The sequence below is a fragment of the Lithobates pipiens genome, unplaced genomic scaffold (genome assembly GCF_037356315.1).
Source record: "Lithobates pipiens isolate NorthernLeopardFrog02 unplaced genomic scaffold, aLitPip1_a1.2 Scaffold_10, whole genome shotgun sequence".
Taxonomy (NCBI): domain Eukaryota; kingdom Metazoa; phylum Chordata; class Amphibia; order Anura; family Ranidae; genus Lithobates; species Lithobates pipiens.
In genome coordinates this window covers 84,150,434-84,169,215 of record NW_027507686.1, presented here as the reverse complement: position 1 = coordinate 84,169,215, position 18,782 = coordinate 84,150,434, and the positions used below count along the sequence as shown (strand labels likewise).

The 18,782-nt window shown below is 44.8% G+C and overlaps 1 protein-coding gene across 3 annotated transcripts in view; it reads left to right on the top strand.

Moving 5' to 3' along the window:
* The window catches only part of LOC143933531 (transmembrane protein 272-like), a 154,206-nt gene extending 135,830 nt beyond the window's left edge, over positions 1 to 18,376 (top strand). For all 3 annotated transcript variants that reach the window (XM_077456446.1, XM_077456451.1, XM_077456459.1), the window contains 2 exons: positions 10,336 to 10,499; positions 18,087 to 18,376. In XM_077456446.1, coding sequence (XP_077312572.1) covers positions 10,336 to 10,499; positions 18,087 to 18,128 — 206 coding nt within the window. In that variant the 3' untranslated portion in view covers positions 18,129 to 18,376. The remainder of the gene's footprint in view (positions 1 to 10,335; positions 10,500 to 18,086) is intronic.
* Positions 18,377 to 18,782: the final 406 nt, after the last annotated feature.

The window sequence follows — 18,782 nt, the reverse complement described above, 5'->3', positions numbered from 1 at the left end:
GCCCAACCCCTGAAAAACAATCCCACACCACAATCCCCCCTCCACCAAATAATTTGGACCAGTGCACAAATCCAGGTCCATAAAGACATGGATAAAGGGAAGAGAGTTTGGGACTTTGAATGAGGCATGTACCCAACAGCTGATGTAGTGAGCATAAACATAGTATCAATGCGTATGCAGAGGTACAAGTACATAAAGATCAGTCTTTATTACATTATCCATCGACAGTTAAGCTAATGTTAAAACATGATACAACAGTTCACTGAATTGGTAATCACAGCAGTATTACAATAGACGATAATGAATAAAATCAAAACCAACACATAATATATAATAAAAAACTAGAAGGATTGCAGCACAATAAGCTCTATGTGTTTTGAGAAACATCACTTCTTCAGGAGAAGGCGCAATCCAACTATCTACAAAGAAATGTATATCTATCAAGAACAATCCATCTGGATAGTATTGTCAGCCTAGATAAGAGTGATGTCAGAATTTTATTAGAACTCACACAGCGGCTTCTTTGACAAACGCGGCACCGACAGCCAGGGCTCTCTCAATGGGTGTGCACCATGGGAACTGAGGGGACTATAACAATGCGCAATAAGTTGCAATGTGGTGATCACAGGGAAGGTTGAGTTATTCATATAGGAATCATTAGTGGCTCAATAGATCATCCAGAAAAATTCTATGAAAATGATAGGTATATGTAGGTAGTATAAAGTTATATTGCAAGAGTATGAATTATCATAATGTCAGTAATACACCTCCATCCCTGTGTGATTTGCATAAGAAAAAGTTTTGGACTTTAAATGAGGCCCACATAGACAGGGATGGAGGCACATGTCTATGTGGGCCTCATTTAACGTCCCAAACATTTTCTTATGCAAACCATACAAGGATGGAGGTGTGTTACCACAGTCGATTGTAAGTAACATACCCCTTTATGTCTCAATTATATAGGCATTCAGAGTAATAAGCTATTCCCATTTATATTGGGTTCAGCAATAAATATAAAATTATTTGTACACGCCATTATGTTTTGATTGCAGTTCATGTGTTTCCGTTTCATGTCTGGTTTCATGTCTTGCATTGCACTGATTGCCAGGTTGGCCATTTTTTGACCACTTCCAGGCTGCCCTTTTCCATTTCCTATTGGGGATGGGCTTGGCTGTGCCGCATCGGTGCCACGCCTCCCGTGCTCCCTTTTCTAGGCTGTGACTCCACCAGCAGTTTATCCATATATAGTTTTAAATACTCACTGAAATTATGATAATTCATACTCTTGCGATATAACTTTATACTACCTACATATACATATTATTATTTTCATAAAATTCTTCTGGATGATCTATTGACCTTCCCTGTGATCTCCACATTGCAACCTATCGTGTATTATTATGATCCCCTCATTTCCCGTGGTGGATTCCCATACCAAGAGCCCTGGCTGTCAGTGCCATGTTTGTCAAAGAAGCCGCCTTGTGAGTTATAATCAAATTCTGACATCACTCTTATCTGGACTGACAATACTATCCAGATGGATTGTTCTTGATGTATATGCATTTTCTTTGTAGATAGTTGGATTGCGCCTTCTCCTGAAGAAGTGATGTTTCACAAAACGCGCAGAGCATACTGTGCTGCAATCCTTCTGTTTCGTTTTTGTACATCACGGGACACAGAACCACAGTATTTACTGAATGGGTTATATAGGCACCTTTAGGTGATGGACACTGGCACACCCTAGACAGGAAGTTTAGCTCCCTAAATAACCCCTCCCCTTACTGGGAAGGCCTCAGTTTTTTGACAGTGTCTAAGGTGTTGGTCACGAGTAAAGACGTGCTGTGCTGAGCTGCGCTGGAGAAATATTTGCTGAGGCAAGCCATGCAACCGGATGCATTCAATGTGTCTTTTTCCAGGCTGAATTGAATGGTACCTGGGCCTTGTGTCCGAAGAAACAAGGTTCTGCCTGTAAAGCGTCTCTTTTTAGAGAGCTGGACCCCAGTGTTTGGTTTTTTTTTAGCCATATTTTCCTGGCGGGGTGCTTTACAGGCCCAGGAGTTTGGATCCACCGATAACAAGGGGCCCCCGGTTCCTGAAGGTTTTTTAATGGAGCCCACCGTGAGTGGTGAAGATTGGCTCTGGTTTTTTTGTACCACAGAACCCTACAGCCGGATAAGGTAAGGGAGATTCCTAAGGTCAGTCTTCCTCTGTGTCGCAAACTGCACGCTTCCTCAGAGCCCGAGCTCCAGGTAGGATGTGGGAAGGGGGGGTTTTCTCTTTTCAGGAATGTCCCCCCACAGCTTCTTTCCAGGCTACAGGCCATGGGTCAGTTGGCGGTATGCCGCACTGCTCCCGCTGCCTCCACCATTACGGCGACTCTACATCCAGCTGCCCTCCTTTCTCCTCCACCCCAGCCCCCCTCCATGTGCGATCCAGTCGGATCGAAGCCCCCGATCGCGTGGGAAAACTGTCTTTTTTGAAAAAAGATGAGGGCGGAAGGGGCGGTCAGAGGAGGGGGGTGGAGTTAGGGACTGCAACTGCTTTTGGGATTTCAGTCCCTGTATATATTACTCAGGAGGTTTGTTTCCTCAGCCATAACTGGATTGGAGGAAAGATTAGTGCCCTTAATTGCATCTTCACAAAGTGGAAGAAAACACATTAGGTCCCCTTCTACCACCCAGGACCCTCAAACAGAGGAACTCTGGGAAAGGGTAGATGAATCCCCCTCAAGGGACCGGGAAGAGACCGATGACTCCTCTTCTGAGGAATCAAGTGGGGAAAGACCTCTTCAGCTTCACAGGGTGGGAAATTGCTGGTGCATCCTCTTACTGAAATGGTCCTCTCTACATTTAAGTTACCTGTAACTGAGTCGGTTGAAAAGCCCACTTCTTCTTTGGGTTCACTGAAGCCTCCTCAAGCTGTGCATGATTTTCCTGTTCATTCATTGCTGGAAAAGCTTATATATTCTGAGTGGGATCACCCAGATAAACATTTTTTTCCCTCCTAAAAAGTTTTCAACACTTTATCCTATGGAGGAAAAATGTACAAAGACGTGGGTTATACCAGCAATTGACGCTGCTATATCCTCTGTAAATAAACGTTTCACTTGTCCTGTTGACAATGCTCAAATGCTTCGGGATCCAACCAATAAAAAGTTCCTGTGCTTTTGCAGTTGACGCAATCAGAGATTTTATCCTTCAGATCTCTCATTTTACGCTTGGGTTGGTGCATATGCGTAGAATATTATGGTTAAAAAATTGGTCAGCCGAAGCGCCGTGCAAAAAGCTTCTGGCTGGTTTTCCCTTCCGCGGTGTAAGGCTGTTTGGGGATGATTTGAACAATTATATCCCAAAAATCTCAAGTGGGAAAAGTACCCTTTTGCCAGTTAAGTAAAGGAGTAAACGTCCCACATTTAAACGGGCTCTTTCTCCAGTGTCGGGGGCATCAGCCTCCAGGCATTCATGACATCCTCCACCGTCAGGTTCAAGAGGTAAAACTCAAATTCAAAATACAAATACAAAAGAAGTCCTGGGGAGGAAATCTACAAAACAGAACGCTAAAGCTTCTTTATGAAGGGATGCCCCCGCTCATTTGAGTGGGGGGAAGACTGCTACAGTTCTCAAAGGTCTGGCTGGAGGATTTTCAGGACAGATGGGTGGTCTCCACAATAACTCTAGGTTACAAACTAGAGTTCCGAGAATTCCCATCTCCTCATTTTCCTCAGATCAAATGTTCCCAAAGACCCAGAGAAAAAGAAGTCTCTCCTTCAAGCGTTAGACCGACTTTTGTTGCAAAAAGTGATCTTGGTGGTTCCCATGGAAGAGCAGGGGTTGGGGTTTTATTCAAACCTTTTCATGGTGCCAAAACCAAATGGAGATGTCAGACCCATTCTAGATCTCAAAGATCTAAACCGGTTCCTAAAAAAATCGATTTTTTCACATGAAATCAATCTGATCAGTAGTCTCCATCCTACAAGGAGGAGAACTTCTGCCGTCAATCGACATCAAGGATGCATACCTGCATGTCCCTAATTTCCCTGCTTATCAGAAATATCTGCATTTCGAAGTAGAAAATCTTCATTTTCAGTTTGCAGCTCTGCCTTTCAGTCTAGCTACTGTACCTCGGGTGTTTACAAAGGTTCCGGCCCCTCCTCTGGCCAGATTAAGGGCCCAGGGTATAACGAGTATAGCTTACCTAGACAACCTGCTCTTAATAGACCAGTCGGTAGCCTGCTTAGACCATAGCTTGGTCACCACAGTCAACTACCTGGAATACCTAGGTTGGGTCCTCAACCTAGAGAAGTCTTCTTTAAAACCAGTAAGAAGACTAGAGTACTTGGGTCTGGTTATAGATGCCCCCCTGGATCAGCCCCTGCTTCTGGGTTGTAACGGGGCAATTGCCCCTCCGAGAAATTAGTGATTGGCAGGCCAGTCAGCGGATAAGTGAGTGGGTGGGAGGCTGAGTGGGCGGGGTTAAGGAGCGGGCAGGCCAGTCGGCGGAGGTCGGCAGGTGACATAGAGCCTGTGAGCGGGCAGGTTGGCAGATGAGTGAGGGGGGTCGCCAGGTGAGTGTGCGGACGTGTAGGCCAGACATCGAGTGGGGGGGGGGCGGTCCGTAAGTAAGCGGAGAGACGGGCCAGTCTGTGAGCTGACGTGCATCACTACAGTTCTGCTCTCACAGCCGTGGGTAGCAGAGATTACATCATCTCTCTGCTGCCTGCCTTCACTATAACAATCTGCACCTTAGCAGGCCAATGACAATAAACAATGTGTGGCAGGTGATGTGGCAAGTGTAATCCCCAATGTGTGGCAGGTGACGAGGCAAGTGTAATTCCCAATGTGTGGCAGGCGACGTTGGAAGTGACAATCAGCAACATGTGGCAGATGACGTGGCAAGTATAGTCCCCAAAGTGTGGCAGGTGACGTGGCAAGTGACAATCAGCAACATGTGGCAGGTGGCGTGGCAAGTGTAATCCGCAATGTGTGGCAGGTGACATGGCAAGTGTAATCCGCAATGTGTGGCAAGTGACAATCAGCAACATGTGGCAGGTGACGTGGCAAGTGTAATCCGAAATGTGTGGCAGGTGATGTGGCAAGTGACAATCAGCATCTGGTGGCAGGCAAGTGACAATCCTCAGCTTGTGGCAGGGACGTGGCAAGTGACAAGCTGCATCTTAAAGCGGGATTCCACCCTAAAGTGGAACCTCCGCTGATCGGATCCCTCCCCCCCCTCCGGTGTCACAATTGACACCTTTCAGGGGGGAGGGGGGTGGAGATACCTGTCAAAGACAGGTATTTTCACCCACTTCCGGGCATAGACTCCCGTGGGAGTCTACGCCATTTCCTGCCCTGCCGCGCTGTCTGCTGGGACACACACGGGTCCCAGTGACAGTGCGGAGATTTCCTATTGCGCGGCGCGGCTCGCGCATGCGCAGTAGGGAACCGGGAAGTGAAGCCGATTCGCTTCACTTCCTGATTCCCTCACCTAGAATGGTGACTACAGCAGCCGAGAGCCGAGCGATCGATCGGCCTCGGCTGCCGGCATCGCTGGAACCCGGGACAGGTGAGTGTCCATTTATTAAAAGTCAGCAGCTGTAGTATTTATAGCTGCTGGCTTTTAATATTTATTTTTTTGGTGGAATCCCTCTTTAAGGCAGGTCGATGTGGAAAGTGACACACTCAGGGCTTCCACTGATTCTGCATTATGGTGAGTTGAACCATTTAATTTTATATTACAATGTAATAATAGAAATAATGCACTTCAATCATCCTGACACCATAACAACCATGGTGTACTGATGATGAAAGCGCCAACACCAGCCATTGCCCAGATAAATTGCACCCAAAAAAACCTATTGCAGTGCTCCTTCCGAGACAAGCCTCTGGGTCTGCCCCTGCCCAGAAGAGGGTGTTTTTACTCCAGACAAAAATCAGTGCTATAAAGGAGCTGGTTCAGGTAGTCAAGGCAAAGAAGTGTCATTCTCTTCGCCTTTGTATGAGGTTGTTGGGAAAGATGGTGGCTTCATTCAAAGAGGTTTCCTATGCTCGGTTTTCTTTCGAAACTGCTGCAAAAAAGTATCCTTTCTGCCTGGAACTCCAGGAAGGTGGTAACAGATGCCAGCCTTTTGGGTTGGGGAGCAGTTCTGGAAGAGACGACTGTCAAAGGGAAATGGTCCAAAACCAAGAGGACCTTACCCATCAACATTCTAGAGATTCGGACAGCATACCTAGTCCTAAAGGCATGGACATTCAGATTGCAGGGTTGTCCTGTCAGGATCCAATCCGACAATGCCACAGCAGTGGCTTATATCACTCACCAAGGGGGCAGGAGTCGTGCAACCCAGGGAGAGGTAAACCAGATCCTGTGCAGAAAAGCATGTGCCGTGCATATCGTCAATCTTCATTCCTGGGGTAGAGAACTGGCAGACGGACTACTTAAGTCGCCAGCAGTTGTTCCTGGGGGAATGGTTTCTTCACCCTGACATCTTCCTGGCTATAAGCCAAAGATGGGGGATTCCGGATGTAGATCTGTTTGCGTCCAGGTTCAACAACAAGATCGACAACATTGTGTCAAGAACAAGGGATCCACTTGCATGCGGAACAGATGTGTTGGTGATCCCGTGGGATCAGTTCTCACTGATTTATGCATTCCCTCCTATTCTGCTGCTACCACGACTTCTTCGCAGAATCAAGCAGGAAAAAAAGTCGTGCTTCTGGTGGCCCCAGTGTGGCCCAGAAGATCTTGGTATGCAGAAATAGTAAAGATGGCGATAGGAGAAGAAGGGTATAACTAGGCTAAGTCAACTTTATGATGGCAGAATTTTGAAAACATTTATGGACTTAAAAAGGGAATTTGATGTACCGCACAAGACATTTTACCGATATTTACAGCTCCGGCATGCCCTGACAGTGCAGTTTGGCCCACAGATACCTGAATGGGACAAGACATCCTTGCCCCAGGAGATAATTAAAATAGATAAATCCCGGGGAGCTATATCCACCCTTTATGAATTATTATGTAAGGCTCCTGAAATAGAACCGGGCTTAGTTAAGCAAAAGAAGAAATGGGAGGAGGACATAGGTGAAATCACAGAGGAACAGTGGAAGAGAATACTGGAACCGGGACCATGGGTATCGGTCTCTCCATCACAGAAAGTGTCACATTTGATGTTGATATACAGGGCCTATTTCACCCCTAAGAGGCTGCTCTTGTTTGGAAGGAGGACGGATGCCAATTGCCCTAGATGCCGAGGATATGGGGATCTTGTGCACATGATGTGGAGGTGCCCAAAGTTGTTTCGATACTGGGAAGGAATAGTAGAAGTCATAAATAAAACTTTTGGGACTAAGTTGGACCTAGACCCTAAAATCTGTATATTAGGATATAGGAAAATGACGGGAGAACAGAAAAACACTACGCTTGCAGTTATACGTTGTTTATTCCAAGCGCAGAAATTGATTGCGCAGAAATGGCAGTCCGAGAGAGCGCCTCTTTTGAGTGAATGGACCCAGGTCATTAATGACTTAATCTGGAAGGAGAAGACTGTATATATATGTAGAGGAAATTTTAGAGGGTTTGAGAAAATATGGAGGCCTTGGTTGAATGAAATAGGGTACCCACTTGATCAACAATAGGAAGAGAGGAAAAGGTAGATAAAGGATAAGGTAACTTAAAAACTATGGAGGGCAAGACTGGAAGCTAGTGTTCAACCTGGAAGAAAGGTAGTTGGGGGTGGGGGGGGGGATGGGTTGGGGTGGGAGAGGAGGAGGGAGTAATAGAATGTGGGATAAATTAAAACAGAAGACGTTGAAGCTAACCAACAAAAAAAAGTTCACTGTCTTGTATATAATCAGTTTTTTATATTATGAAATTTTTGTATGTTGGAAAACAAATAAAGAGAATTTATAGTTAAATGATGGCGATAGGGCCCCCACGTCCAGACTTGCTATCGCAGGGACCAGTGTTCCATACTAACTTACAAACGCTAAATTTAACGGTTTGGCTATTTAAACCCACATTCTGAAGAATTGCTGGGCCTTTCAGGATCAGTGATATCTACCTTGATTAATGCAAGGAAGCCAGCTTCCAGAGTCATTTATTATAGAGTCTGGAAGGCATATGTTTCCTGGTGTGAATCCAGGAGTTGGCATCCCAGAAAGTATGTCATAGGTAGAATCCTTGCCTTTCTGCAAATGGGGTTAGAGATGAAGCTGGCCTTGAGTACTATCATGGGCCAGGTCTCGGCCTTATCCTTATTGTTTCAACGTCCACTTGCTTCGCATTCCTTGGTTAGAAGCTTTATACAGGGGGTAACCCGGCTTAATCCATCTGTTAGAGCACCACTGAACCCTTGGAACTTGAATTTAGTTCTGTCGGCACTATAGAAACAGCCTTTTGAGCGATACAACATATTCCCTTGGTCCTTTTGACAAGGAAGCTTGTTTTTTTGGTAGCCATTACCTCTGCAAGAAGGGTATCAGAATTGGTGGCTTTTTCTTGTAAAGAGCCATATTTAATCATTCACAAGTATAGAGTAGTATTGCTTCCTCATCCTAGCTTTTTTTTTTATTGAAGGTGGTTTCAGGTTTTCATCTAAACCAGAATATTGTTCTGCCAGAACCCTGTTCTACGGAAGAAAATTCACTACATTCTCTGGATGTAGTGAGAGTGGTCAAAATCTATTTTGGGCGACTGCTCAGGTTCGGAAAATGTTTTGTTTGTGTTGCCTGAAGGTCCTAGGAAAGGATAGGCAGCGTCGAAATCTACTATTACTAAGTTGATTTGGCAAGTAATTATTCGAGCTTATGGTTTGAAGAGGAAAGTTCCACCTTTTCAAATCAAAGCACGCTCCACCAGGGCTGTTAGTGCTTCATGGGCAATGCATCATGAAGCCTCCATGGCTCAAATCTGCAAGGCCGCAACTTGGTCTTCAGTCCATACATTCACCAGATTCTATCAGGTGGATGTGAAAGGCATGAGGATATCACCTTTGGGTGCAGTGTGCTGCAGGCAGCAGTATAGGTCCTCAGGTCTTATTGCACCCTAATTTTGTTTGTGTCTCCCTCCCCTCAGCTAGCATTGCTCTGGGACATCCCATTCAGTACATACGGTGGCGCTGTGTCCCGTGATGTACAAAAAAGAAAATAGGATTTTTATAATGGCTCACCTTTAAAATCCTTTTCTTCGAGTACATCATGGGACACAGAGGTCCCTCCCCTCTTCTAATACACGTATATTGCTTTGCTACAAAACTGAGGTACTCCCAGTAAGGGGAGGTGTTATATAGGGAGCTAAACTTCCTGTCTAGGGTGCCAGTGTCCATACTGTGATGTACTCAAAGAAAAGGATTTTACAGGTAAGCTGTTAAATAATCCTATTTTTTTTATTATATATTATGTGTTGGTTTTGATTTTATTCATTTATTTCTATTGTAATACTGCTGTGATTACTGATTCATTGAACTGCTGTATCATGTTTCATGTTTCAACATTAGCTTAACTGTCAATTTAATAAAGACTGTACTTTATGTACTCATACCTCTGCATATGCATTGATACTATGTTCATGCTCACTACATCAACTGTTGGGTACACGCCTCATTCAAAGTCCCAAACTCTCGCCACTTTTATACAGTTGAACAGGGATGGAGGCACATGTCTATGTGGGCCTCATTTAAAGTCTCAAACTTTTTGTTATGCAAAGAGTCTTGACCTCATCCCGATAGAACATCTTTGTGATAAATTAGAGTGGAGGCTGCAAGCCAGGCCTTCTGATCCAACATTCAGTGCCTGACCACACAAATGCTCTTCTGGAAGAATGGTCAAACATTTCCATAGACACTCCTAAACCTTGTGGACAACGGTAAAATGTTCATAATGATTTAATATTACATATCCTGCTTCTGTTTGTGGGTCTTGACCTCTTTAGCATATTGGCCGACATAAGCAAACATGAAGCTGCAGGATGGATTATGTGGCAGTGAGGTGACACCAGATTCACAATCACTGCATTATTATAGATTTGTTACCTAGCAGGGAGCTCTGTACCATGTGGGACACCAGAGGAGTAAAATATCAGTACCAGGTATGCATATGTGTGTTTGGGGCAGTGGCAATGCCAGGAAAATAAGTTAACACTGTAATGAGAAGTCAAAAAGGCTTGCTACCATTGCGTTAGAAATGTATAAATGTGGAAGTGAGAAAATATTAGTATTGGTCTTACTGTATGTGTTTTTTGCTGCCTGTGTTTTGGTGTAGCATCCCATTGTACAGTACAAACGTTTCCATTTATGAAAGCAAGATGTGAACAGATCTAATATTTTGCTTCTCATTCTAGGAAGTGTCTGGGTGTTTAGAATCTACCAAGTCAGCCCTAGAGCCTGCGATAGTACAGTTTATAATTTTGCATTTGGAATCCTGATCTTTGAATACGTCTTTTTATGTCTTGCTGTATTCATGATCTGCCTGTGCACGTGCTGTGGTTGCTGCCTAGGATTGAGGGTAAGGATTTTAATAACAATGCACATAAAATGCATAAGGATATATTGGGAGATGTGGGAATGGTTAAATTAAGTTGATAATGGACCATGGCCTAATAGATTCTGATAGGAAACTATGAAGAAATCTGAGATTTAGTGCAAATTATATTCACTGACTGTACACATTGTCCCCATTTTCCTTCTACATATCTCCCCCCCCCCCCCATCCCAGTGTACATTCTGTCTCCCCCTACACGCTACTCCCCCTCTGTTCACATTTCCAATCTCCCTGTACACATTGCCCACTTTTCCCCTGCCCACCCTGTCAACCCTGCCCCCTCTGTACAAATTCCCTCAACCCAGCCCCCACACACATTGCCCCCTACCCCATAGAATCGATCCCCTCTGTGTAAAACTGCCCACATGCACATTTCCCCCCTGCACACATCGGGGGGGTTAAGGGTGATAGCTGTTCCTTCAAAACAGAACATCTCCACTGCTATTCCTCACCGCAGAACATCCCTCCTGTCACCGCTTTCCCAGCCCTGTAGAACATACTGTACATGCTTTTTGGCAAGAATTTGAAGGAAAATACTTTTATCCGTAGGAAGTGATGTACCTAGAAAATATTGCAGGATCAACAATTAAAAAATATGAGAAGTAAAGTAGGAAAAATGTGAGGATTTTATTAATGTGCAGCTAGAGGAATATTATAAAAATAGACTTTGTTGGAGATGTGTTGAAGTGCGTCCATTAGTAAACTCTGCTCATGTTTTACAAATATTATATATTGTGATGATATGGGGTGTTTTAGCTCATTGGTAGCGCCAAACAGAGAGTCCACTCCATTCAACTCCTCAAAGTCTGATTTAGTTCTTTTTCTGCCCACTTTTATTGAAAAGAAAGTAAAAGTTCACATCAGAATAGTATCCCTCGCAGGTGTTCTCACCATTATGTGACAATCAAACAGTACTCCACCTTGTGGCTCTTCCCTGTAGTATCTCTGCTTAGGCCTCCTGCCTTGGCCTTCCAGACCATCAAACACACAGTCCCAGTGTTTGTACACTAAACTCTTAACCTTCCTCAACTCTGACTGTTTTTCCAGCAGCTCCCTGCTGCTACACCCTTACAGGCTCAGACTTTCACTGTCCCAGCATGGACAGTATGGAGAAAGGTGATCCACACAGCTCCTTTGCACAGATTGACCCCCTCGGGAGGGTTGGGCCACTAACCTCTAATCATACTGCATATGTAGCACACTCCCTGAGGAGCTGTTGGTGAATTTGGTCCTATCTCCCATTTGAAGCGCACACAGCCAGGCACACAGCATTTTTTTCATTCATTGACTGGCTCAGGAAACAGTCTAGGGGTTGTTTTTAGTTTTTTTTCTAGAACAGGAGCTTGTTTAATGGGAGTGCCAGAAAATTTAGAAACTAATAGAAAAGGGGTACCTACATCCTATTTAAGTGGAAATTTTGGTGTTTGAGGCTGTGGGACTTTAATGTTACCATAATGATGAAGCTACACAATTATGTAAAACAAAATATATTTTATTAAATTAACATAGACATGTTAAAACATACATATTTCTAAAATTGTATCTCTGTCTGTTCAATCAAAAGTGGGGGGTAGAGCTTCAGTGGCAATACCAGTTTACCCTGTGTTAATTAAATTGGCATGCTCGACATGTTTCGCGGATATTCACCACTTCTTCAGGAGTATTGTATTGCATAGTGTGAACAGAGACAATATATAATACTACAGAGATAAAAGAAAAATATATCAGATTAATCATGATACAAACAATAAAACATCACATAAAATGATCATAAATAACAAAATAGTGGAAAAGTATGGTGTCTCTACCAGAGATTAATCATAACCCTTACCGCAGGTAGCAACACAGGGTAGTTTAAAAGTAGTGGATCTGCCCCTGCAGACGCTCCCCGCAGACAAAGGAGGAAAAGCAGCTGGGAGTCTATTATAAAATAAAGACATTATGAATTTAGTCAAACTATTTATCATGGCAACAGTGGCTAAAAAAACATTATAATACAGTATCTAACAAAACTGAGTACACCCCTCACATTTTTGTAAATATTTTATTATATCTTTTCATGTGACAATGCTGAAGAAATGCCACCTTGCTACAATGTAAAGTAGTGAGTGTACAGCTTGTATAACAGTGTCAATTTGCTGTTCCTTCAAAATAACTCAACACATAGCCATTAATGTCTAAACTGCTGGCAACAAAAGTGAGTATACCCCTAAGTGAAACTGTTCAAATTGGGCCCAAAGTGTCAATATTTTGTGTGGCCACCATTATTTTCCAGCACTGCCTTGACCCTCTTGGGCATGGCGTTCACCAGAGCTTCACAGGTTGCCGATGGTTTAGGTCTGGAGACATGCTTGGCCAGTCCATCACTTTTACCATCAGCTACTTTCGCAAGGCAGTGGTCGTCTTGGAGTTGTGTTTGTCCCAAGCCGTGTCTTGTTTTTTTTTACCATTTTTACACTGTTTTTTGTGAAATGGTAGGGGTACATTTGTATCCCGTTACCATTTCACACGGGGTGAAGGCCAGGATCTGGGGGTCCCCTTGTTAAAGGGGGCTTCCAGATTCTGATAAGCCCCCTGCCCACAGACCCCCACAACCAGTGGGCAAGGGTTGTGGGGATCAGGGTACCCCAAAGCACCCTCCCCATGTTGAGGGCATGTGGCCTGGTACAGCTCTCTCGCCCCCCTCTTTTCCTGCGTCCTGCCAGGTTGCATGCTCGGATAAGGGTCTGGTATGGATTTTTGGGGGGACCCCCACGCCATTTAAAAAACAAAAAATTGGCGCAGGGTTCCCCTTAATATCCATACCAGACCTGAAGGGCCTGGTATGGAATTTGGGGGGACCCCCACGCAATTTGTTTTAAAATTTTGGTTGGGGGTTCCCCTTAATATTCATACCAGAAAATTGATTGTGGGGGAATCCCATGCCGTTTTTTTCAAAGACTTTTATGTGTATTCCCGGTGATGTGTCGAATACTGTCCCCCGTCGGATAGTGTCCACCCTGTACTGCGCTTGCTCAGTACAGGAATCAGGTACCAGTACCAGAACCAGGGGGGTGTTCGGCTCATCTCTAATAGTAATAATATTTTCTAAGGTTATATATGTAAAACATAGGGAAAGCAAGATGTCACCTCTACCTTAAATTCCGTCCAATTGCCAAAAAATTACTGGCAAACAGAGGCAATAGTGGCAGCCACAAATTGATCTCCCAACTGTGTAGAGTTGGGAGATCCAGTAGACAAAATAAGCTGGGTGGGGCATCAATTATGCCATGCCATACAAATCTGTTGATTGTTCAGCCGTGTTGCAGCAGCATGTGCTGTCTTCATGGCAATGCCTCCTTATCTACACAGGGGCTTTTGCCCGGCACCACCCCCACGTCAATTGACACATGACGTCACCGTCTCCACACACAAACATAGATGATAACCGTGCAGTGCGTTGCCAGTCAGACATTAAGAGCAAAGGCAGCGTATCCTCCACCATGCTCTCCCTGCGGAGCCGCATGACCACTGGGACAGACCAATACACTGGCCACAGCCTGGGATGCCACCATGGGAATGGGCAGATTTCATGGTTGCCATATTGGATAAGGGAAAGTCCAGCCAGAGTAAAAAACAGCGACACATAATGGCTAATGGCTACAGGACAGGAACAGGAACTTGAATGAGGATAGGGAGTATGGGATACCCCTGGTAAACTGTGACTGGAGCAAATTTAGGGACTCATCAACTTCTGGCTGTGCCTTATGCTCAGATGGCTGTGCTTGTGGTTGCTCTCCACACACTGCTGGCTGCATTTGACTGTTCCACAAGATGACTTCTTCTGATAGTGAGCTGTACTCCCTTAGAAGAATAACAAAAGGAAGGGGAGATCATTTACTCACTGGTCACTGGTTGCCTCCTGCCATTATTCACAGGCTCTTCCTAGTGAGGGAGATGTAGATGTACACCAACACAGAACAGTTGGACTTCTTCCCACCAACTTCCTCCTGACTCTCTCCAGTGAGCCTCCTCCTGACCCAGCTCAATCCCTGAACAAAAGCTCTGTGGTAGCCCCCTCAGCTAAATATAGCTGTGACCTGGTTTCTCTAGCATCCATGTCACAGGGGCTGAGCATCTGCACAGGGGTCTCCTCCTGCAGGACTGGACCCAGGAACACTGCACCCTGCTGTATAGGCCTCAGACTACTTATTGGCTCTCCCTCCACCTTATGGGCACATCTCTGCAGGGATTGGTTGACATCCCAAAAATATTCAGGCTGCCTCTAGACCAAATGTTTCTCAACTACAGTCCTTAAGTACCCCAACAGGTCATGTTTTCAGAATTTCCCTCAGATGAAATGGCTGTGGTAATTACTAAGGCAGTGAAACTGATCAAATCACTTAATAATGGAAAGCCTGAAAACATGATCTGTTGGGGGTACTTGAGAACTGGAGCTGAGAAACATTGCTTTAGATGACTGGGGAAGTAACAGAACAGCAACCTGTGAAAGCTTTAGCAGCCCTGAGCAATACATCCCTGCTCCACTGTTTATGTTTACATTTGTGAGGTCAGGCACTAATGTTGGACAACACAAGAAGGCCTGGCTTGCAGTCTCCGCTCTAATTCATCCCAAAGGTGTTCTATCAGGTTGAGGTCAGGACTTTGTGCAGGCCAGTCATGTTCCTCCACCCCAAACTCACTCTTAAGGGTGGAGGTACTCTTTTAAGTCATCCTAGAGGCTAATTATGGGAAACAGTGGTAACCATTATAAGCATCCCTGTCAGTGGTAAATGGTTTGTCTCAACTCTCTAACTGCTACAGTTGCAGGGCAGTTTGTTCTGTTGAAAAATAACAGACTCACTGGCTAGATCACAAGGTGAAAAAAAGGGAAAGAAAGACAAAAAGAAAACAAATCACATCTAAGAATTGGTAAGCTGCAGTATAATTGTCATGCTCAGGGGTCAGGCTCAGAGACCAGTAGCTATAGCAGTAGAGAGGCTCCCACTGACCAGCAGGATAAGTACAGCAGCAGGTCACCCTGGTAGATGGCACAAACTCACCCGGGGTGCTGAGTCTAAGCACTAACTGAAGATAGGTTTCGCTGCATGTTAGTAGCAGGTCAAGGTCCTCAGGATCACCTCACCAGCAGGTGAGCAAGCTGGGGTTCAGTAGCAGATATAGGATATAGGGATCAAGCAGACTTTAGTAAACAAGCCAAAAGTCAGTAACAAGAGGTAGCAGAGATACGGACAGCAACAGGGGTGTCAAGAGCTATATATTGGCTGAAGAGAGCACAATAATCTGGCAAACAGGTAGTGCAAAGGCATGGCTAAAATAGGAAGTTCAAGGGAGGAGCAAAGGATTCAAGGTTCAACAGAAACAAGGTTCAAGGCAAGATTGTTCATGGAATTATCTAGGGAGCTGTCCAGCATCCCAGGTGGTTCAACAAGAAGAGATATTGCCAGACACAGCAGAGGTCAAAGGTTCAGACCCGGGTCAGGGACAATAATAAATGTTCACATTTGGGTTTAATACCGATTTAAATTTTCAGCAGGTGTTAGCCCTCAAGTCTGCATCCAGTTCAACCTGTGTGTGTGGGACTACTGTTTTCCATATTCTCATACATGGTGTTCACACAATCAGACTATCCGCCGGACATTTCGCCCCTGTGTGGGCTCTGGCGGATTTTTTCTTTCCAAAAGTCCGGCGGACTTAGAAAGAAGTTTCCACTCAAAATTGTCAAAATTGTCCGCCGGACTCGGCGGTCTGGCGGACAATCCGGCCCTCTGTGTGCTAGTCCGCCGTACTTTTGAAATGAACGGACTTGCCCACACACGGAGTAAAGTCAGTTCATTTTGAACGCGGCTCCAGGTAGATGGGACTAGTGCAGGAGGTCAATGTCGCTGCCTCCATCGGCGAGATTGACACCTCACTGGCCCCGTCACCTGGTATGGACTTAAAGGAGAAGCCCTACACCGAAAAAACGGCGTGGGGGTCCCCCCAAGTCCATTACAGGCCCTTATCTGAGCACGCAGCCAGTCAGGAAAGGGGGTGGGGACTGTGGCATCATAAGGGGGCGGGGTCACTATGTGCAAGAAGAACCAAAGAGGGGGGCAAGAAGAACCAAAGAGGGGTACAAGACCCCTGAAGTCGGAAGAAGACCCCCGGATGGTGGCGGTGACGACGATGAAGAAAGCTGGGTTCCTCCTTTAGTAGAAGATAGGGGAGGAGTCCGGCGAGAAGACACCCGAAGATGGAAGACCACCGGAGCTGTGCAATAAATTATTTAAAAAACGTGTTGTTTTTTTCTTTGCACTTTTTTTTACTAGGTGAATGGGTAGAGGTACATGGTATCCCAATACTCATTCACATAGGGTGGGGTGCCAGGATCTGGGGGCCCCCTTATTAAAGGGGGCTCCCGGATTCCGATAAGCTTCCCGCCCGCAGACCCCAACGGCCAGGGTTGTTGGGAAGAGGCCCTTGTCCTCATCAACATGGGGACAATGTGCTTTGGGGTGGGGGGGCCACAGGACCCCCTTCCCCAAAGCACCCCCCATGTTGAGGGCATGCAGCCTGGTACAGTTCGGGGGGGCGCTCGCTCATCCCCACCCCCTTTCCTGACCGGCTAGGTTGTGTGCTGGGATAAGGGTCTGTAATGGACTTTGGGGGGGACCCCCACGCCGTTTTTCGGAGTTGAGGGCTTCCCCTTTAAGTCCATACCAGGTGACGGGGCCAGTGAGGTGTCAATCTCGCCGATGGAGGCGACGACATTGACCTTCTGCGCTAGTCCCGTCTACCTGGAGCCGCCTTCAAAATGAATGGACTTTACTACGTGTGTGGGCAAGTCCGTTTATTTCAGAAGTCCGGCGGACTCTCGCCATAGTCCGGCGATTTGTCCGCCGCAAAAGGCCGGTCATGTGTATGTGGCATAAGAAACACATCTAAAAGTTTTTTACATTTATTTACACTCTCCTCTGTCACCACTAACTGTGGAAGTGAATTTTACATTCTTACCATTCTATAAGTAAAGATTACAATTCTAAGGCCGCGTACTCACGGGCGGATTGTCTGCCCAACTAAGTTCGTCAGACAATCCGACAGACAGTCCGTTCAACTTTTGAATGAACGGACTTGACCACACACGATGAACAGACAGTCCGCTGAAAACTTGCGCGATGACGTGTACAGCACGTACGACGGGACTAGAAAAACGACGTCCAATACACTGCAATGCAACCTTCGGCCGTGTAAATCCTTTCTGAGCATGCGCCATACTTAGTCCGTCCAACTTGCCTACACACGAGTGGACTGTCCGCTGAAACCAAGTTTGGACGGACAAAACCAAGTTTGGACGGACAAAATTACGGAAATTCCGAAAGACTTAGTCCATCAGACTGTCCGCTGAAAAAGTCCGCTGAAGCCCACACACGAGCGGATTGTCCGCTGAAACAAGGTTCAGCGGACTAAGTTGGGCAGACAATCCGCCCGTGTGTACGCGGCCTTAGAGTAAAAAAAAGGATTCCTGTATAATTCCAGAGTTTTAAGTTATTCCATGCTTTTATATTTCAGGCAGCAAATACCACAGAAGAAGCTCATCTCAGCTCAAATTAATTAAGGAAGGATCTCTGGCAATGGAACTGGTTTATGAACAGAACTGGTGGATTCACAGGGTGAAAATAAAACCCATGTATACACACATTTATGTTTCTTAAATTATAAACAGATGATATGCATCATATTGGTTACTACCTAAATCACTGTATAAAGTGTTAAAAACGAAAGAACAATTCTAACATTTTTAATCATGTTTGAAAAAGTCTAGCTGATGGAATAAAAGTTTGGTTTTGAATTTAAATAAATGTCTTGCGTATGTTTACGTTTTTCAAGCATTTTTTTGAAGGCAGTAACAATATGTGGGTGGGTGGTCCAGCATTTACTAAGCGTATCTGGTTACTGAAGGTTGTGGATTAGAAATGAACCTGAGTAAACATGGATGAGTGTGTGTGTGTGTATGTGTATATATGTATATATATATATATATATATATATATATATATATATATATATATATATATATCTATATATATATATCTATATATATATATATAAATATATATATATATATCTATATATATATATACATACATACAGTGCTTTGCGGAAGTATTCGGTCCCCTTAAACTTTTCAAGCTTTTGCCACATTTAAGGCTTCAAACATAAAGATATAACATTTTAATTTTTTGTGAAGAATCACCAACAAGTGGG